The sequence below is a fragment of the Phyllobates terribilis genome, unplaced genomic scaffold, assembly GCF_046119375.1.
Source record: "Phyllobates terribilis strain yellow unplaced genomic scaffold, ASM4611937v1 Scaffold_9__5_contigs__length_417890890, whole genome shotgun sequence".
NCBI lineage: Eukaryota > Metazoa > Chordata > Amphibia > Anura > Dendrobatidae > Phyllobates > Phyllobates terribilis.
The window spans coordinates 73,628,402-73,650,950 of NW_027362769.1; the positions used below are offsets into that span (position 1 = coordinate 73,628,402).

At 41.0% G+C, this 22,549-nt stretch overlaps 1 protein-coding gene across 4 annotated transcripts in view; it reads left to right on the top strand.

Moving 5' to 3' along the window:
* LOC141161593 (uncharacterized) overlaps positions 1-22,549 on the top strand; it is a 674,484-nt gene that overhangs the window by 333,721 nt on the left and 318,214 nt on the right. For all 4 annotated transcript variants that reach the window (XM_073646616.1, XM_073646615.1, XM_073646612.1 and 1 more), the window contains one exon: positions 16,687-16,802. In XM_073646616.1, the coding sequence (XP_073502717.1) occupies positions 16,687-16,802 (116 nt within the window). The remainder of the gene's footprint in view (positions 1-16,686; positions 16,803-22,549) is intronic.

Sequence of the window (22,549 nt, forward strand, 5' to 3'; positions counted from 1 at the left end):
GGGATACTGGGAGGCATCATACTTTGTGTGGGGTACTGGGAGGCATCATACTGTGTGTAGGGTACTGGGAGGCATCATACTGTGTGTGGTGGCTGTGTGGATATCATACTGTGTGTGGTGGCAGTGTGGATATCATACTGTGTGTGAGGTACTGGAAGGCATCATACTGTGTGTGGGATACTGGGAGGCATCATACTGTGTGTGGGGTACTGGGAGGCATCATACTGTGTGTAGGGTACTGGGAGGCATCATACTGTGTTTGGGGAACTGGGAGGCATCATACTGTGTGTGGGGTACTGGGAGGCATCATACTGTGTGTGGTATACTGAGAGGCATCATACTGTGTGTGGTGGCTGTGTGGATATCATACTTTGTGTGGGGTACTGGGGGGCATGATATTGTGTGTGGTGACTGTATGGATATCAAACTGTGTGTGGGTTGCTGAGGGGCATCATTATGAGTGTGGAGGAAAGTACTGTGGGCGGAATTATAATGTCTGTGTGGGAATTTACTGTGGAGGTATAATACTGTGTGAGAGAAACTGTGAGAGGCACCATACTGTGTGTGGAGGGTCTGTGGGGGCTTCATACTGTTTGTGGGGGGCATTGTGAGGGGACCATGAAAGGACAACTTTACTATGTGAAAACAGTAATCAACTTCACTAGTGTGGGCAAACATAAAAGACTGGGCGATATTAGGGAAGTGGCTTAGCATAAAACAGAAATTGCCATGACGTGCTAGGCAGTGTGTCCCTCTATCCAGTCTTTTAAAATTAGGAGGCATGTATACACCTAAACTGACCCACAAGTTCTTTGGGAAAGATAGCTTGTTGCTACAATAAAGTTATTACAGTGATGAGATGTATAGTAGAAGAATAGTCTCAATATTAGCTCAGTATATATGTAAGTTTGATCCATCCGCATTTGTTTCCGCTGGATTTAAATGGTTCTTTAAACAATCTCACTTAGTCAATGTCACTTAGACTTCATAATCACTAACTAAATGGAAATTCATTTTCTTCTTTAGGATTGGATGTTATACATATGCTTATTTTGTGTTAGGACTAGATATGTTTTCAAAGGATAATGCAATATTTTGGTTGATACATCTTAGTCCCTATGATTAATATTCACATTTTCAGAAAGGTTTTTTTTACAATTTATTTGAGATTTAGCTCTCAGAACAGGTTTAACTTCAATCTCATGTCACAGCCATGGATCTCCTTATTGACTTCTGTACACCGCAGGCTTCTACCAATTACATTGTACAAACATTGTCTTCCCTGTACAATTATGCAGAGGGTTATAACACAAAGCAGGCGACAGCGCTTAATGCTTAATTCATGCCTGCATAGTATGGCTTTTGTCATTTCACATTGGAAAGATAGAAACACATTTTTAAAGTGGAATAAAACATATAATGAGAATTATCCAGTGTTTGAAATCATTATGGAGCTTTATTTCAAAGCATTACTTTGTTACGAAAAAAAAAATGATTTATTTGGAAGTCAGACTAAGGAACATTTATATCAATAAAAGTGAATTACAATGTAACAGTGACAACCCTATTTATGTGCCTTATTAGAATTTATACTATAAGCACAAAAGTATTGGGACACAATTCTTAATCATTGATTTCATTTTTGTCATTCAGTTCCATTGCCAAAGATGTACAAAATCCAGTACTTAGTCATGACTCATGACGTCTGTCTTTACAAACATTTTTAGAAGAATGGCTCACTGAATTCTAGTGTGGTCCTGTAATAGGATGTTAACGCTGCAACAAGGCACTTCATTAAATTTCTTCCCTCCTAAATATTCCTTGATCAGCTGTGATATTATTGAAAAGTGAAAAAGTTTAGGAAACACAGTGACTAAGTCACAAAGACGACATAATTAGAAGACCACAAAGTTACAGAGCGGGGGTCAGATAGTACATTAAAATTAACAACGATCTGCTGATTCAATAACTGCAGAGTTTAAACCTCACGTGGCATTAACATCAGAACAAAATCGGTGTGCTTGGAGATTCATCGGATGGGTTTCCATGGTTGAGCAGTGGCATGCAGCCTTAGATCACCAAGCACAATGTTAACTGCCAGATAGAGTGGTTTAGAGTGCACCACCACTGGACTATGGAGCAGTGGAAACGTTTTCTGTGGAGTGATAGATTATGCTTCTCTATCTGGCAGACTGATGGACGAGTCTGGGTTTGATGAATGCAGGAGAACCTCACCTAGTTGACTGCATTGTACCAGGCGTAAAGTTTAGTGGAGAAGGGATAATGCCATAGCGATGTTTTTCAGGGGTTGGTGTCTAGGCCCTTTAGTTCCAGAGAAGGGAAATCTTAATGCTTCAGCAAACTAATATATTTTAAAGAATTGTATGCTTCCATCGGTGGGCAGCGGAGATGTCACAACAGGCGAGCGGTGAGGTGAGTTTTCATTTTTTATATATCCTACATTTATTATGCGCTGGGGTCTTCAGAGACCCCAGAACGTAATAAGGATCATTCAATTCACAGAGAATAACTTTCCTGTGAGTCAAATTTCCCTGTTAAATCTAAGTAAGATAATATAACAAGTTGTCTCATGTTTATCACTGTTACATATTCTTAGGTCAAAGAGGAAAGCCACCAACGCAATAGCCATAATACACAAACAGTTTTTCCTCCTTGACCTAAGAATACTGTATGTAACGCTGATAAACATGAGACAACTTCTTACTTTAATGTTACTATGTTTTTTTAGGTTCCCTTTATTGTATGTGAAAGTGACTTGAAATGACAATGTTCAGATTTAATGTACATAACATGGCAACACATAACTGTTCTCATTGTCAGATATATGATTGGTATGCAAGATTTCACTATATCCTTATCTCTGAAATATTATGTTCCTGCTTTTTTTGTTATATCATATTTCTACAGAATAAAATTGCATTTGAAATAAAAAAGTACAGTGACTTGATAAAAGGAATGAAGCTGAACTCTAAACGTTACAGCAAAAAGGCAATTATTCTACAAACGTACAATGCAATAGCGGTGTGGACAAATCCATATCTTTAGAAAAATAATTGTAGTTAATAGTTATCTTTTGACAAATATATTCATAAATGTTTATGTGTAACAAGTAAAGATGAGCAGATCAGGCAAAATTGTAATGTTTTCTTGAACTTTCCCTAGAAATTCGATACACAGAGAAGTTAGTCCTTGCTAATTTATTGTCCCTTATGTTCTGGGGTTTCATAATACTCCAGAGCATAATAAACATAAGATAAAAAACGAATAGGAACACTTATACTCACCTCAATGCTCATCTCTCCGTCCCTCTCCGCTCCTCCTCATCAACCGTTCGGTCCTCGCTGCATCTTCAGATCACGCAACTCACACTGAAATTCTTGGGCTTCTCACACTGGGCGAGGATTTCAGGCTTTGAGGAGGCCCTGGAGGCTCTGCGAATGCATGTGCAAGGTCATGACGCCGTGATATTTTGTGAGCGGCAGCATTTTAAGATGCGACGAGGACCTGACATGTGATGCGGAGGGGCCGGAGAGGTGAGCATAAGGAATTTTTTCCATTAGAAAGAATTTGGATTTTGTAAAATTCAATTCCACTTTAATTTATTTGCTCATCTCTAGTAACGGATTATGTACGTATGTGTTCATCACATGGGAATCTGACTGGAGATTATGGAATCAGAAACCTGTCTTGTTATTGAGGTCATGTGTGCCTTACTCTAAAAAACCTATGGCGTTTCTGTGAAAATATACTTTGTAAAGATCGTCTGGGACCAAGCATCTCGGATGACTTGTCAAGGAGGCATGTCTGCGGCTGCTCCTCTCCAACTCACTCACCCAGATTGACAGGTCTCTCCCTATCTACAGTGCCTTGAGAAAGTATTTGGCCCCCTTGAACTTTTCTACCTTTTGCCACATTTCTGGCTTCAAACATAAAGATATAAAATTCTAATTTTTGGGGGAAGAATCTACAACAAGTGGGACACAATCGTGAAGTAGAACGAAATTTATTGGATATTTTAAACTTTTTAAAAAAATTAAAAACTGAAAAGTGGGATGTGCAATATTATTCGGCTCCCTTAAGTTAATACTTTGTAGCGCCACCTTTTGCTGCGATTACAGCTGCAAGTCGCTTGGGGTATGTCTCTATCAGTTTTGCACATCGAGAGGCTGAAATTCTTGCCCATTCTTCCTTACAAAACAGCTCGAGCTCAGTGAGGTTGGATGGAAAGCGTTTGTGAACAGCAGTTTTCAGCTCTTTCCACAGATTCTCGATTGGATTCAGGTCTGGACTTTGACTTGGCCATTCTAACACCTGGATATGTTTATTTTTGAACCATTCCATTGTAGATTTTGCTTTATGTTTGGGATCATTGTCTTGTTGGAAGATAAATCTCCATCCCAGTCTCAGGTCTTTTGCAGACTCCAACAGGTTTTCTTCCAGAATGGTCCTGTATTTGGCTCCGTCCATCTTCCCATCAATTTTAACCATCTTCCCTGTCCCTACTGAAGAAAAGCAGGCCCAAACCATGATGCTGCCACCACCATGTTTGACAGTGGGGATGGTGCTTTGAGGGTGATGAGCTGTGTTGCTTTTACGCCAAACATATTATTTTGCATTGTGGCCAAAAAGGTTTCATCTGACCAGAGTACCTTATTCCACATGTTTGGTGTGTCTCCCAGGTGGCTTGTGGCAAACTTCAAACGAGACTTTTTATGGATATCTTTGAGAAATGGCTTTCTTCTTGCCACTATTCCAAAAAGGCCAGATTTGTGCAGTGTACGACTGATTGTTGTCCTATGGACAGACTCTCCCACCTCAGCTGTAGATCTCTGCAGTTCAACCAGAGTGATCATGGGCCCCTTAGCTGCATCTCTGATTAGTCTTCTCCTTGTTCGAGATGAAAATTTAGAGGGACGGCCGGGTCTTGGTAGATTTGCAGTGGTCTGATACTCCTTCCATTTCAATATGATCGCTTGCACAGTGCTCCTTGAGATGTTTAAAACTTGGGAAATCTTTTTGTATCCAAATCCGGCTTTAAATTTCGCCACAACAGTATCTCAGACCGTTTTGTTTTTGTCCAGATTTTATCCGTATTTGGTATTCTTTTGGCCATTGTTTTTTGAATTACTGCACCCTTTTGAAAAATCATTTTGTCTGGGATACCTGCAAAAAGTTTTGGAAGAATTCCGATATACCGACATCTATGAACATTATTTTTTGTTGTAATTCTTCCCATACATGTATAATTTCACCTGTGGATGTTATCTATACTTATATCTGCAGTACCAGACAGGCCTGTGGGACTTACATATATATGTATCATTGCTGGCACTGTGGTGCGCACGCTCCCCTGGACCTGCACTCACCTGCGCTGTGGTGACTCTCTCTAAAGCGGCGCGCGCTTCCCATGGGCTGACTGCCGGGAGCGTGATGGGTGGGCGTGGCTTCCCGAGGGGGCGTGCACCGACTCTAGCAATACCATTGGCCAGCTCCCAATCACATGGTTTCCCATGTGATCAGTTGCCATGATACATTAAGGTCCTGCAAGGACAACACCACGACTTCCCTTGAGAAAGCAACGCAAAGGCAACGCGAAGCGCGCATTGGGAAGACGCTAATCCACCCTAGTCACCGGTCTGAGGGTCCTTGGGATACTACAATTTAGGTTAAGCGGTCATAGGCTTTTTGGTCCAGTATTCTGATACTTATACATTTGCTGGTGGTGGCCCTGGGAGTTCGCACTTTAGTGGCACACTGTGTGCCTATACTCTTATTACTTGCCCTATATAGATTACCTGGGTCAACCTGTTACCACTAGCCTAAAAACACTCCATACCTTGCATAGAGTTACATAATATCTCTGACTGGCTTTCCCCTAAGGGGATGTGGGGGGTTTCTGACACTGGCCCTTATGCACACTGTTTTTATCTATATTGTCTTTTTACTAATATGTATACATGTGTATTTAATAAAGATTTTGTCATATTTTTGCATAAGAAACTCCTAGTTCCTCTGGCTTTTTTCATACTTTTGGAGTTGCATGGGCACACTCTTACTTATGCATGTTGATGTGCCTTAGTTTAATATGATTTTGGGAAACTTTTATATAACTGTTGCTTCTGTGTTCCTCACAGTTTTTCCCAACTCTACCATGGATTTCCGAGCCCGTGATGATACATGGATATCCTTACTTGATGATGTGTGCAAGGACAGTGTTGCGGGCAGCACTGAAGGAACTAGTATAAGTATTAAAGCGTTGACTATTCAATTAAAAGATCTAATTAAAACACGTACATGTACATGGTGGACTCACGCATTTTTAGAAAAATACCTCCAAAGGGGGCTTATCCCCAGAGGGCTGTGTTTCCAGATCTTCCCCTCATTTGCCATTGAGGATGAGAACTTCAAATGTCAGTGGGAAAGTCTGGCTAATACCTGTTCGCGTGGCTTTGTAGAGCTTTTGAAGGAAAGAAATCACACCTTATTGATTAGTATGGAGACAGAAACTGAGGAACTTCTCTCCACTATTAAGAAAGAGGCTCCAGCTAGTACTCTTAAAAAGCTCAATGATGAAATCAAGCAGGAAACACAGAAATAGGTTGAGGATCTACAAAAAAACAAAATGGGGAAGCTTCAAAGGGATATTAACCCCTTAAGCCCCGCGGGTGGTTTGCACGTTAATGACCGGGCCAATTTTTACAATTCTGACCACTGTCACTTTATGAGGTAATTACTCTGGAACGCTTCAACGGATCCCCCTGATTCTGAGATTGTTTTTTCGAGACATATTGTACTTCATGATTGTGGAAAAATTTATTCGATATCACTTGCGTTTATTTGTGAAAAAAACGGAAATTTGGCGAAAATTTTGAAAATTTTGCAATTTTCAAAATTTGAATTTTTAAGCCCTGAAATCAGAGCGATATGTCACACAAAAGAGTTAATAAATAACATTTCCCACATGTCTACTTTACATCAGCACAATTTTGGAACCAAAATTTTTTTTTGTTAGGGAGCTATAAGGGTTAAAAGTTGACCAGCGATTTCTCATTTTTCCAACAAAATTTACAAAACCATTTTTTTAGGGACCACATCACATTTGAAGTCACTTTGAGAGGTCTTTATGACAGAAAATACCCAAAAGTGACACCATTCTAAAAACTGCACCCCTCAAGGTGCTCAAAACCACATTCAAGAACTTTATTAACCCTTCAGGTGCTTCACAGGAATTTTTTGAATGTGGAAGAAAAAAATGAACATTTAACTTTTTTCACAAAAATGTTACTTTAGACCCAATTTTTTTTATTTTCACAGGGGTAACAAGAAAAAATGGACCCAAAAATTTGTTGTGCAATTTCCCCTGGGCACGCAGATACCCAATATTTGGGGAAAAAATACTGTTTGGGCGCACGGCAGGGCTCGGAAGGGAAGGAGCGCCATTTGACTTTTTGATTGTAAAATTTGCTTGAATAATTAGCGGACGCCATGTTGTGTTTGGAGAGCCCATGTGTGCCCAAACTTTGGAGCTCCCCCACAAGTGACCCCATTTTGGAAACTAGACCCCCCAAGGCACCTTTCTAGATGCATAGTGAGCACTTGGAACCCCCAGGTGCTTCACAAATTGATTCGTAACAATGAAAAAGTGAAAAAAAACAACACTTTTTCATTTTTATGAATCAATTTGTGAAGCACCTGAGGGTTCCAAGTGCTCACAATGCATCTAGATAGGTGCCTTGGGGGGTCTAGTTTCCAAAATGGGGTCACTTGTGGGGGAGCTCCAATGTTTGGGCACACAGCGGCTCTCCAAACGCAACATGGTGTCGCTAACAATTTGAGCCGATTTTCCGTTAAATTTGTTAGAGGACACCATGTTGCATTTAGAGAGTCCCTGTGTGCCCAAACATTGGAGCTCCCCCACAAGTGACCCCATTTTGGAAACTAGACCCCCCAAGGCACCTATCTAGATGCATAGTGAGCACTTGGAACCCCCAGGTGCTTCACAAACTGATTCGTAACAATGAAAAAGTGAAAAAAAAAACACTTTTTCATTTGTATGAATCAATTTGTGAAGCACCTGAGGGTTCCAAGTGCTCACTATGCATCTAGATAGGTGCCTTGGGTGGTCTAGTTTCCAAAATGGGGTCACTTGTGGGGGAGCTCCAATATTTGGGCACACAGCGGCTCTCTAAATGCAACATGGTGTCCGCTAACAAATTTAACGCAAAATTGGCTCAAATTGTTAGCGACACCATGTTGCGTTTGGAGAGCTGCTGTGTGCCCAAACATTGGAGCTCCCCCACAAGTGACCCCATTTTGGAAACTAGACCCCCCAAGGCACCTATCTAGATGCATAGTGAGCACTTGGAACCCCCAGGTGCTTCACAAATTGATTCGTAACAATGAAAAAGTGAAAAAAAAAACACTTTTTCATTTTTATGAATCAATTTGTGAAGCACCTGGGGGTTCCAACTGCTCACTATGCATCTAGATAGGTGCCTTGGGGGGTCTAGTTTCCAAAATGGGGTCACTTGTGGGAGAGCTCCAATGTTTGGGCACACAGGGACTCTCTAAATGCAACATGGTATCCGCTAACAAATTGAATGGAAAATCGGCTCAAATTGTTAGCGGACACCACATTGCGTTTGGAGAGCCCCTCTGTGCCCAAACTTTGGAGCTCCCCCACAAGTGACCCCATTTTGGAAACTAGACCCCCCAAGGCACCTTTCTAGATGCATAGTGAGCACTTGGAACCCCCAGGTGCTTCACAAATTGATTCGTAATAATGAAAAAGTGAAAAAAAAAACACTTTTTCATTTTTACGAATCAATTTGTGAAGCACCTAGGGGTTCCAAGTGCTCACTATGAATCTAGATAGGTGCCTTGGGGGGTCTAGTTTCCAAAATGGGGTCACTTGTGGGGGAGCTCCAATGTTTGGGCACACAGGGACTCTCTAAATGCAACATGGTATCCGCTAACAAATTGAATGGAAAATCGGCTCAAATTGTTAGCGGACGCCACATTGCGTTTGGAGAGCCCCTCTGTGCCCAAACTTTGGAGCTCCCCAACAAGTGACCCCATTTTGGAAACTAGACCCCCCAAGGCACCTTTCTAGATGCATAGTGAGCACTTGGAACCCCCAGGTGCTTCACAAATTGATTCGTAATAATGAAAAAGTGAAAAAAAAAACACTTTTTCATTTTTACGAATTAATTTGTGAAGCACCTAGGGGTTCCAAGTGCTCACTATGCATCTAGATAGGTGCCTTGGGGGGTCTAGTTTCCAAAATGGGGTCACTTGTGGAGGAGCTCCAATGTTTGGGCACACAGGGACTCTCCAAATGCAACATGATATCCGCTAACAATTTGAGCCGACAATTTGTTAGCGGATATCATGTTGCATTTGGAGAGTCCCTGTGTGCCCAAACATTGGAGCTCCCCCACAAGTGACCCCATTTTGGAAACTAGACCCCCCAAGGCACCTATCTAGATTCATAGTGAGCACTTGGAACCCCAGGTGCTTCACAAATTGATTCATAAAAATGAAAAAGTGTTTTTTTTTTCACTTTTTCATTTTTACGAATCAATTTGTGAAGCACCTGGGGGTTCCAAGTGCTCACTATGCATCTAGAAAGGTGCCTTGGGGGGTCTAGTTTCCAAAATGGGGTCACTTGTGGGGGAGCTCCAAAGTTTGGGCACAGAGGGGCTCTCCAAACGCAATGTGGTGTCCGCTAACAATTTGTGCCGATTTTCCATTCAATTTGTTAGCGGATACCATGTTGCATTTAGAGAGTCCCTGTGTGCCCAAACATTGGAGCTCCCCCACAAGTGACCCCATTTTGGAAACTAGACCCCCAAGGCACCTATCTAGATTCATAGTGAGCACTTGGAACCCCAGGTGCTTCACAAATTGATTCATAAAAATGAAAAAGTGTTTTATTTTCACTTTTTCATTTTTACGAATCAATTTGTGAAGCACCTGGGGGTTCTAAGTGCTCACTATGCATCTAGATAGGTGCCTTGGGGGGTCTAGTTTCCAAAATGGGGTCACTTGTGGGGGAGCTCCAATGTTTGGGCACACAGGGGCTCTCCAAACGCAACATGGCATCCGCTAACAATTTGAGCCGATTTTCCATTCAATTTGTTAGCGGACACCATGTCGCGTTTGGAGAGCCCGTGATGTGCCTAAACAGTGGAGCTCCCCCACAAGTGTCCCCATTTTGGAATCTATACCCCTCAAAGATTTTATTAAGGTGTATAGTGAACATTTTGAACCCAGAGGTACGGCACATTATTTGTTTACATTAGGTCATCATATTGAATAAGTTGTCATTATTCTTGAGCGCAAGTGCTCGCTACTTGAGTTTGCATCGGGCACTCAGGTATGCACCATGTACAGCGTGTGCTCGAGTGACATGCTCGAGTCCCTGCTCCGCATGTTTCACGGTTATTATACACCCAAAAAAAAACATGCGGGGATCGCTCGTGCATGGCAGGCAATCCCCGTAAAGTTTTTTGGCCGCGAAGCATATGGGGCAGAGACTCGAGCATGTCACTCAAATACCCACGATACTAAATGCATACCAGAGCACCCGATGCAAACTCAAGTAGCGAGCACTTGCTCTCAACACTAGTCGCCATATCGTCATCTTTTTTTCTTACTTTTGAAAAAAATCCCAACCCCAGCCCTAACCCTAGCACAACCCTAGCCCCAGCACAACCCTAGCCCCAGCACAACCCTAGCCCCAGCACAACCCTAGCCCCAGCACAACCCTAGCCCCAAACCCAGCCCTAACCCTAGCCCAATCCTAACTCAAGAGTTTATTTTTGACGCCGTTCCTTGTGCGGTATAAGTGATTAGACGACTTTATTCTTCGGGTCGGTGTGATTACAGCAATGCCAGAATCATATGGGGTTTTTATGACTGACAGCTGTCACACACTAAAAGACGCATTTTTTGTAAAATCTAGTTTTTGCATCGCCATATTTTGAGAGCTATAATTTTTCCAGATTTTGGCAGGCAGTCATGTGACGGCTCGTTTTTTGCGGGATGACTTGACGTTGTTATTGGTGCCATTTTCAGGCACGTGACATTTTTTGATCGCTTTCTATTCCGATTTTTGGGAGGCAGAATAAACAAAAACCAACAATTCAGGAATTGTTTTTTTTTTTTTTTTTATTCTGTTCCGCGTGTGGTAAAATTGATGAGGCAGCTTTACTCTTTGGGTCAGTACGTTTACAGCGGTACCACATTTGTATCATTTTTCTATGTTTTGGCGCTTATACACAATAAAAGCTATTTTATAGAAAAAAATATTTTTTAGTATCGCTTTATTCTGAGAGCTATAACTTTTTTATTTTTCGGCTGATGGAGCTATATGGTGGCTTGTTTTTTGCGGGACGAGATGACGTTTTCAGCGGTATCATTTTTATTTATATGCGTCTTTTTGATCGCGTGTTATTCCACTTTTTGTTTGGCGGTATGGTGATAAAGCAATGTTTTTTTTTTGTTTTGTTTTTTTTACCGTGTTCACTGAAGGGGTTAACTAGTGGGACAGTTTTATAGGTCAGGTTGTTCCGGACGCGGCGATACCAAATATGTGTACTTTTATTGTTTTTTTTTATTTTTTTTATAATAATATTTATTGATGGGTACATTATATTTTTATTTTTGGTGTATTATTTTTTTTATTTTTTTATAATATTTTTGCACATTTTTTTTTTTTTCCACTTTCACACAGTTTATACACTTTATTACTTTGTCCCACTCTGGGACTTTCACTTTTTTTTTTCTGATCGCCTGCATGGCACAGGAATGGAGCACCATCCCTATGCCATGAAGGCTGTCAGAAGTGCACAGTGTGAAGATTGCTTGGAGATGCACTGCGCATGTCCAAGCAATCTTCCTGCTCTCTGGTGACCCGGATGTTGTCATGACGACATCGGGTCGTCATGGCAACACCCGGGAAGCCTTTGCAGACTGCGCTGGAAGCCGGAAGAGGAGGTGAGTATCGCCGATCACCTCCCCTTGCCCCCGCAATGCCGCGATCGACTTCGATCGACTTCGATCGCAGCATCGCGGGGGTTAATGTGCTGGGAGCGGTGCGTGACCGCTCCCTGCACATAGTACCGGGTGTCAGCTGTGACAATCAGCTGACACCCGGCGGCGATCGCGCCCGCACAGCCTGTGTGCGCGCGCGATCGCGATGACGTACTAATACGGGTCTGGCTCTTAAGTCCCAGGGCACAGACGCGTATTAGTACGTCAGATGTTATTAAGGGGTTAATGACTTTAAAACCAACCGAGTCTATAAATGGCGGAATCCCCAAGACAGATCCCGCCCACTTTTTAGAGAGGATTTTTCCTCTAGATTAAGATCCTCTTCCCTCAGATCTACATCCTCTCAGGATAACATACAACCCGGTACTAAAGGCTCAAACCCTTTGACGCATGCAACCTCTCATTCTACGTACCGTGTGAAAACGCGACAAAATACCAAACGCCAGGTACCTGTTAGTGGTCAGACAGCGACGGATAATGCTGGGAACCTTCAGGTGATTAATTTGTCCACCCGTGTCCTCTCCAAACATGAGCTTGATGTACTAAGTAAGGGTTTGTCTTTTTCGCCTTCTAAAGGTTTTCATTATTTCACAACCCTGAAAGATCTTCAGATGTTCTCTCGAAAGCTAATTTTAAAAAAATGACATCATAAGAACCACAATACTCCAGCCCTGGTGAGTCCGGCCGAGAGGGAGACAATACAGGTACTAGAGGAGTTATTGAAAGAACAAACATCAAACCAACAAGGTAGGTTCCCTCAGCACATTGCACCCAAGTCGACACGCTTCCCCCCTTTGTCCCTAAGTCCTGCAATAGAAATCTTTACCAAATTGGTGTCCGAGGATTTTAGAACTCTATCCACAACACGTAAGCATGATAACTTAACTCATGAACAGCGGAATTCCATTAAAGATTTACAATATTATCGAGATGTGGTATTTAAACAGGCGGACAAGGGGGGAACATCGTGGTATGGCCCTGCTCTCTCTACGAATGCGAGGCCTTCCGACAACTGAAGGACAAAAATACCTTCTGTAAATTGTCTCACTCCCCACTTGACTTCTTCTCAGCAGAACTTCAGTCCGTACTTATTGGCGCTTTCGAATCAGGAATTATACCTAAGAAGGTGCTTGATGGGCTAACTGTCCGGTTTCCGAAGGTCCCTACCTTTTATTTATTGCGTAAAATCCACAAAGATGCTGTCAGCCCACCGGGGCGCCCGATCGTGTCAGGGTTTGAGGGTCTCTGCGAACCAATTTGCAAATTCATTGATTACTATCTCAAGCCCTTGGTCGAGACCCTCCCGTCCTATATCAAGGACACGACGGACGTCTTAACCAGGGCTGACGGCATCTTTATGGACGATGATGTTCTCCTTGTCACAGCAGATGTTGAAATGCTCTACACTTGCATTGGCCATGACAATAGACTGGAGGTGGTCCGCTTTTTCCTGGGTGCCTCTGACCTGGACGGCCCTTTATGCAGGTTTATTCTGGAGCTGCTGCGCTTTGTCCTTACTCACAATTTTTTTACTTTTAAAGATCTTTTTATCTACAGGTTCTCGGCACGGGGTGGGAATGTTAAAAGAATCCTCGCACAGCGTGAGACACACTGGATCCGCTGGATCGTGACTCTTGATACAATGGCTCCTAAGGGACTCAAAGAGTCCCTGAGTTTCTCTTCCTTTCTTTAGAATGGTATTTTGTCTGATAACTTTTTGTTTTTCTATGTACTGTAGTATGTGTTTATATTTGGTGCTGCCCTTCTTTCCTTCCTCCCCCCATCACTCCGTTCTTTTCCTTATTTTTTGATCCGTACTTGCCTTCCTTGTTTTATCTTTTTCGTATATTTTTTTAAAAATGTATTTTTCAGCAATCCTCTCTTTATTGCAATGGGTGTTTTGGTAATTTGTTATGTGTCGTCCTTACTAATTCTTTTATTATATTTGGTTCTTATTGTTTGCATCTATTTTCATTGTTTTTGTCCAGGTTTTATCCGTATTTGGTATTCTTTTGGCCATTGTTTTTTAAATTACTGCATCCTTTTGAAGAATCCTTTTGTCTGGGATACCTGCAAAAAGTTTTGGAAGAATTCCGATATACCGACATCTACGAACATTATATTTTGTTGTAATTCTTCCCATTCATGTATAATTTCCCCTGTGGATGTTATCTATACTTATATCTGCAGTGCCAGATAGGCCTGTGGGACTTACATATATATGTATCATTACTGGCGCTATGGTGCGCGCGCTCCCCTGGACCTGCACTCACCTGCCTCGGTCCGGCGTCTACATTGCCCACGCAGGGGCTGTGGTGACTCTCTCTAAAGCGGTGGTGGATTACCTGGGTCAACCTGTTACCACTAGCCTAAAAACGCTCCGTTTTTCCCGGCCTATACCTTGCATAGAGTTACATACTATCTCTGAGTGGCTTTCCCCTAAGGGGGGGTTCTGACACTGGCCCTTATGCACACTGTTTTTATCAATATTGTCTTTTTACTAATATGTATACATGTGTATTTAATAAAGATTTTGTCATATTTTTGCATAAGAAACTCCTAGTTCCTCTGGTTTTTTTCATACTTTTGGAGTTGCATGGGCACACTCTTACTTATGCATGTTGATGTACCCTAGTTTAATATGATTTTGGGAAACTTTTATATAACAGTATCTCGGACCTGCCTGGTGTGTTCCTTGGTCTTCATGATGCTCTCTGCACTTGAAACAGAACCCTGAGACTATCACAGAGCAGGTGCATTTATATGTAGACTTGATTACACACAGGTGAATGCTATTTATCATTACCAGTCATTTAGGACAACATTGGATCATTCAGAGATCCTCACTGAACTTCTGGAGTGAGTTTGCTGCACTGAAAGTAAAGGGGCTGAATAATATTGCACGCCCCACTTTTCCGTTTTAATTTTTTTAAAAAGTTTAAAATATCCAATAAATTTCGTTCCACTTCACTATTGTGTCCCACTTGTTGTTGATTCTCCCCCCAAAAATTAGAATTTTCTATCTTTATGTTTAAAGCCAGAAATGTGGCAAAAGGTAGAAAAGTTCAAGGGGGCCAAATACTTTCACAAGGCACTGTATGTGAGATACTTTTCCCCAGTTGGCTCTTCAAAGTATGGCTTCCATGAAACACCGCAGCATTTCATAGTGAAAAATACATGGCTGCAATAACACGGTCAGTGTCTGATTCATGCTTCCTCTGGTTTGGGCAGCATGAATCTCATGTCAGATTCTCTTTCAGTAGTTGAAATAAACAATGAAAGTTTAAGTTGAATGACTGAAAGCAGAAATCTTGGCAAATATGCTAGAAAACTGCATGCTATAAAGCAGTACAATGTTTTAATATACAAAATATAGCATTTGTATTGAAATGTTATACCTATTTCAAATAAAATTAAAAGATTTACTGTGAAAAAGAAATAGTAAGATATTTTTCAGATAACAGTAGTTGGTCAATATTTTGCATCAGTATTTCAAAGTCAAAATCAGGGGGGAAATGAAAAATTCATTACTGTTCTGTGTTTCAAAAACATGGAATAGTATTTTATGGAAATTTGAACTTTAATGGTTCATTGAAGACAAACATAATATTAATCCACCACTTTCCTCTCAACTCCTCCAATTCCTCCACTTCTCTTCTCTGCAAAGCTCTTCATTGGCTGCAATTGCCTAACGAATCCTTATCAAATTATTAACACTGATCTACAAGGCTGCCCATAATCTGTCTCCTCCATATATCTCCAAACTAATCTCTCAATATCTATCCACACATAATTTTTTGTCCTCACAAGACCTCCTTCTCTCCTCAATACTCATACCTTCCTCACCCAATCGCCTCCAAGAATTGTCACAAGTATGCCCCATCCTCTGGAATTCTGTGCCCCAACACGTCCGATTATTCACCACATTCAGAGTTTTGAGATGGAACTTGAAAACCAATTTCTTCAAGAAAACTTACAGCCTGCAATGACCCCGCTGTCATGTCAACACCACCGGAGCTACTGCAACCCTCCTCATCTACTCTCTCCTTCCCCATCATCCTGTAGACTGTAAACCCGCAAGGGCAAGACCCTCTACCCGCTGTTACAGTCTGTCATTGTTATTTGTTCAAAAAATAATAAAAATAGATAATAATATGTTTAGAAAGAAACAGGAGTGTTTTAAGTCAATTTTGCTTGTGGCTGTGTTGCTTCCACACTATGGGAATAAAAGTATTATATGATGTTTGATACATTCAGTGCATCTTTAAAAATAATACTTCTGTCTACAGCTGTTTCCACACTACAGTGAAAATTGAAATTTCAAAACAGTCAAGAATAACATAAAACTACAAATTGTTACAAATTTGGAACAAAACTGTCATATAATAAAATTTGCGACTTTTTGGTGCCAGAAAACTGGCATGTGTTTTGATAAATCCTGCCTTTAGTTCTTTTCTTATTAAGCAGAAAAATATTTAATTTAACATAACATGTTTTATAATTTTAGGCAATGCACAAAGTGAGAATGCAAATATTATAATAGTTAATGACACAGCAGAATGTAAATTGTTAGTGCGGAAACTTTAATGGTTGATCTATTTCTTACAGATGTGTGGTTGTGCCGTTTCCCCTCAGAAATTATCTTTCTATATGAGGCAGGAAAGATCAAGCTTTGTGGAACCTGGGAGAGTTCAGCTTTACGAATTCCTGGATTTGCTTGAAATGTACGTCCCCATTTTCATCTGCTTAATGCTCAGATGTAGTAGAGCAATGTTTGTCAATTCTGCTGAGCTGAGTTTGTCAGTGTCACAACATGGCATGAAATTAAAGAAGCACTCCTCTCATCAAAGTTTTTATCCTCTTAATTTACTGCAATATTCTTATTATATAATGAGTACAATTGCTAAATTTGCCCTTCTACCCAGCTAAGTCTTCTTTCTTTCCACTAGGTCTATGACATCACATGATTAACCCCTTCACGACTTTTGACGTATATTTACGTCAAAGGTTGTTTCCCTGCCTCTGATGTGGGTTTGCATGCTGGACATGTATCTTTCCCTGCACATGATGACTGAAGTAATCAGACATCATGTGCCTTTAATAGCCGAAGGTGGAGCAGTGCCGTGCCCATGCCTGTTAACCAGTTAAATCCCGCTGTCTTTAATACGCACCGGCAGGAAGCGTGCCATTACTCCCACTCATTGGTGCCCCTGTTATGTGATCGTGGGGTGCCGATGGTTTGTCATGACGCGCTGGGGGTCTACTGAAGACCTCCGTGCCTGTCTTTACGATACTCCTCCTGAATTATGGGCTCATGGCCGGCGTTCACAGGAGATTGTGATTTCTGCTAAACATAGCAATGTTGAAGCACTCCAAAATAGTAGGTGACTATTAAATAAAGTAAAATGTAAAAACATTTTTATACAAATATTAAAAAAATTCAAAAAACACAAAAGTTCAAGTAACACTCCCCTTTTGCACAATTAAAAATAAAAATTAAAAAAAATACACATATTTGGTATCGCTGCATTCGCAAAAGTCCGATATGTCAAAAATCCCAAAAAATAATTGTGGAATTGCACTTTTTTGCAATTTCAACGTACTTGGAATTTTTCCTGCTTTCCAGTGCATCACATGAGAAAATGGATGGAGTCATTCAAAAGTACGACTTGTCCGGCAAAAACAAGCCCTCATACTGCTAAGGGGATGGAAAAATAAAAAAGTTATGGCTTTTGGAATAAGGGGAGGAAAAAATGAAAGCGCAAAAATGCAAAATCGCACAGTCATGAAGGGGTTAAAAACTGACTAGCTGAATCCTTTAAAGTTCTATGTAGGAACAGGAAGTCTATATTCCTTGCATGAGTCATAAATCACTGCAAAAGTCCCTGGCAGGGGAGAGGACGGAGCAGCTGGGTCAGGAGTTGAAGAGGGGGGTGATAAATGCATGGAAAGAGAATTCCTGCTTCTACATAGAGCAAAGAGAAGAATTAGCTAGGTAGAAAGGCAAAATGAGCAATTGTAAGTACAAAGTGCTATATAATATGATGAGTGCAATATATCAAGAGGATAAAAAATTTGATCGGAGGAGTGCTTCTTTAAGATGTCAATTGTGGATTTACATAAGTAAACATTAATTTTATTTTAAAGGATTTTTTGGGATTTTATTAATCATGATCAATCCTTAGGAAATGTTCATCAATATAGGATTGGTGTGGGTCTTATGTTTTGGTACTTCAATGAAGTGGCAATGAAGCTACAGTACAGACCAAAAGTTTGGACACACCTTCTCATTTAAAGATTTTTCTGTATTTTCATGACTATGAAAATTGTACATTCACACTGAAGGCATCAAAACTATGAATTAACACATGTGGAATTATATACTTAACAAAAAAGTGTGAAACAACTGAAAATATGTCTTATATTCTAGGTTCTTCAAAGTAGCCACCTTTTGCTTTGATGACTGCTTTGCACACTCTTGGCATTCTCTTGATGAGCTTCAAGTGGTAGTCACCAGAAATGGTTTTCACTTCACAGGTGTGCCCTGTCAGGTTTAATAAGTGGGATTTCTTGCCTTATAAATGGGGTTGGGACCATCAGTTGTGTTGTGCAGAAGTCTGGTACACAGCTGATAGTCCTACTGAATAGACTGTTAGAATTTGTATTATGGCAAGAGAAAAGCAGCTAAGTTAAGAAAAACGAGTGGCCATCATTACTTTAAGAAATGAAGGTCAGTCAGTCCGAAAAATTGGGAAAACTTTCAAAGTGTCCCCAAGTGCAGTTGCAAAAACCATCAAGCGCTACAAAGAAACTGGCTCACATGAGGACCGCCCCAGGAAAGGAAGACCAAGAGTCACCTCTGCTTCTGAGGATAAGTTTATCCAAGTCACCAGCCACAGAAATCACAGGTTAACAGCAGCTCAGATTAGAGACCAGGTCAATGCCACATAGAGTTCTAGCAGCAGACACATCTTTTCAACAACTGTTAAGAGGAGACTTTGTGCAGCAGGCCTTCATGGTAAAATAGCTGCTAGGAAACCACTGCTAAGGACAGGCAACAAGCAGAAGAGACATGTTTGGGCTAAAGAACACAAGGAATGGACATTAGACCAGTGAAAATCTGTGCTTTGGTCTGATGAGTCCAAATTTGAGATCTTTGGTTCCAACCACCGTGTCTTTGTGCGACGCAGAAAAGGTGAACGGATGGACTCTACATGCCTGGTTCCCACCGTGAAGCATGGAGGAGGAGGTGTGATGGTGTGGGGGTGCTTTGCTGGTGACACTGTTGGGGATTTATTCAAAATTGAAGGCATACTGAGCCAGCATGGCTACCACAGCATCTTGCAGCGGCATGCTATTCCATCCGGTTTGCGTTTAGTTGGACCATCATTTATTTTTCAACAGGACAATGACCCCAAACACACCTCCAGGCTGTGTAAGGGCTATTTTACCAAGAGGAAGAGTGATGGGGTGCTACGCCAGATGACCTGGCCTCCACAGTCACCAGACCTGAACCCAATCGAGATGGTTTGGGGTGAGCTGGACCGCAGAGTGACGGCAAAAGGGCCAACAAGTGCTAATCATCTCTGGGAACTCCTTCAAGATTGTTGGAAGACCATTTCTGGTGAGTACCACTTGAAGCTCATCAAGAGAATGCCAAGAGTGTGCAAAGCAGTTATTAAAGCAAAAGGTGGCTACTTTGAAAAACCTAGAATATAAGACATATTTTCAGTTGTTTCACACTTTTTTGTTAAGTGTATAATTCCACATGTGTTAATTCATAGTTTTGATGCTTTCAGTGTGAATGTACAATTTTCATAGTCATGAAAATACAGAAAAATCTTTAAATGAGAAGGTGTGTCCAAACTTTTGGTCTGTACTGTATTTGAAGGAATCATGGTGCAACAGCTGTGTCCCAGCTCTGTTCATTGTGTGTGGCCCTAAATAGTGCTCCAACGTCTACTCCAAGTAATTGTTCATAGCTCTTCAAGTAAAATGTATAGATTGTCAAATGTTATACAGTGGGGAAAAAAGTATTTAGTCAGCCACCAATTGTGTAAGTTCTCCCACTTAAAAAGATGAGAGAGGCCTGTAATTGACATCATAGGTAGACCTCAACTATGAGAAACAAAATGAGAAAATAAATCCTGAAAATCACATTGTCTGATTTGGAAATAATTTTTTTCAAATTTTGGCGGAAAATAAGTATTTGATCACCTACAAAAGTTCATCTCAATACTTTGTTATATATCTTTTGTTGGCAATGACAGAGGTCAAACGTTTTCTGTAATTCTCCACAAGGTTGGCACACACTGTTGCTGGTATGTTAGCCCATTCCTCCATGCAGATCTCCTCTAGAGCAGTGATGTTTTGGGGCTGTCGCTGGGTAACACGGACTTTCAACTCCCTCCAAAGGTTTTCTATAAGGTTTAAATCTGGAGACTGGCTAGGCCACTCAGTATCTTGAAATGTTTCTTACGAAGACACTACTTTGTTGCCATGGCGGTGTGCTTTGGATCATTGTCATGATGAAAGACCCAGCCACGTTTCATCTTCAATGCCCTGGCTGATAGAAGGAGGTTTGCACTCAAAATCTCACGATACATGGCCCCATTCATTCTTTCATGTACACGGATCAGTCGTCCTGGTCTCTTGGCAGAGAAACAGCCCCAAAGCATGATGTTGCCACCCCCATGCTTGACAGTAGGTATGGTGTTCTTTGGATGCAACTCAGCTTTTTTTCTCCTCCAAAACACGACGAGTTGTGTTTCTACCAAACAGTTTTACTTTGGTTTCATCTGATCATATGAAATTCTCCCAATACTCTTCTGGATCATCCAAATGCTCTCTAGCAAACTTCAGATGGGCCCGGACATGTAATGGTTTAAGCAGGGGGACACGTCTGGCACTGCAGGATCTGAGTCCCTGGCGGCGTAGTGTGTTACTGATGGTAGCCTGTGTAACGTTGGTCCCAGCTCTCTGCAGGTCATTCACTAGGTCCCCCCATGTGGTTCTGGGATTTTTGCTCACCGATCTTGAGATCATTTTGACCCCATGGGGTGAGATCTTGTGTGGAGCCCCAGATCGAGGGAGATTATCAGTGGTCTTGTATGTCTTCCATTTTCTAATTATTGCTCCCACAGTTGATTTCTTCACACCAAACTGCCTGCCTATTGCAGATTCAGTCTTCCCATCCTGGTGCAGGGCTACAATTTTGTTTCTGGTGTCCTTCAACAGCTCTTTGGTCTTAACCATAGTGGAATTTGGAGTGTGACTGTTTGAGGTTGCGGACAGGTGTCTTTTATACTGATAACAAGTTCAAACAGGTGCCAGTACTACAGGTAATGAGTGGAGGACAGAGGAGCCTCTTAAAGAAGAAGTTACAGGTGTGTGAGAACCAGAAATATTGCTTGTTTTTAAGTGACCAAATACTTATTTTCCACCAAAATTTGAAAAAACATTTTTTTACAAATCAGACAAAGTGATTTTCAGGATTCGTTTTCTCATTTTTCATGATGTCAATTACAGACCTCTCTCGTCTTTTTAAGTGGCAGAGCTTGCACAATTGATGGCTTACTAAATACTTTTTTTCCCCATTGTATTCAACAGTAAATTTGCCCATTGTTGCAGCTACATTGATTAAAGTTAGCATTCGTATTTTATGCACTTGGTGTAAATCTGCATTGAGACTTATCACAGTCAATAAGTGCAATAAATAAAAAAGGCCACCTGAAGGAGCATGTAATGGATACCCTAATTTATTCTAGATTCATTTACAGTACCCAAAGGAGAATGAAATGTGAAAACAGGTCTGAAATTAGTTATTTTAGCTATTTCATCTTGTTACACATTTCGATGCCTGTCTGGAGTATCCTTTGGTTGATCACAAGGATTCATCACAATGCTTCAACCCCTACTTTGATCTGTATTCTATCTGCACCATGCCCTCTCTCACAATAAACGGTTGAGGTGATGCTTGGGTTGCAGAGTTGGGTCCAGCTAATGAAGTGATTAGCAATACGATAGGTTGAGGAAGAGTTATAATGAGATTATATGAATGAACTAAAAGCTGAAAATCACTGAACTTCACTGATCAGTAAACAGTTTAACTTGCAACTTGTTCTGCAGAGCTAGAAGAAATGTATTAATTGATTCTGGATAGAATTTAATGGAAAAATTAACCCAGAATGTGTCATATAGATTGGAATCGATACAATGAAAAACGGACCTCCATCCATGTTTCAACACAGTCACACATACCAATCCCATAATTTTTTTGTAATATATATATGACATCAGAAAATGAGGTTTGCTTCTGGTAAATCATATATTTATCACACTTTTTTTGGGACATTAGAATTTCATTAAAGCACCACTCCAGTGTTTTTTTTTACTGCAGTGCTGAAATGGTGCTACTAAACTAAGTTCCCTGCCCCCAGCCTTATATTTACCAGCCGTCATCTTCATCTGT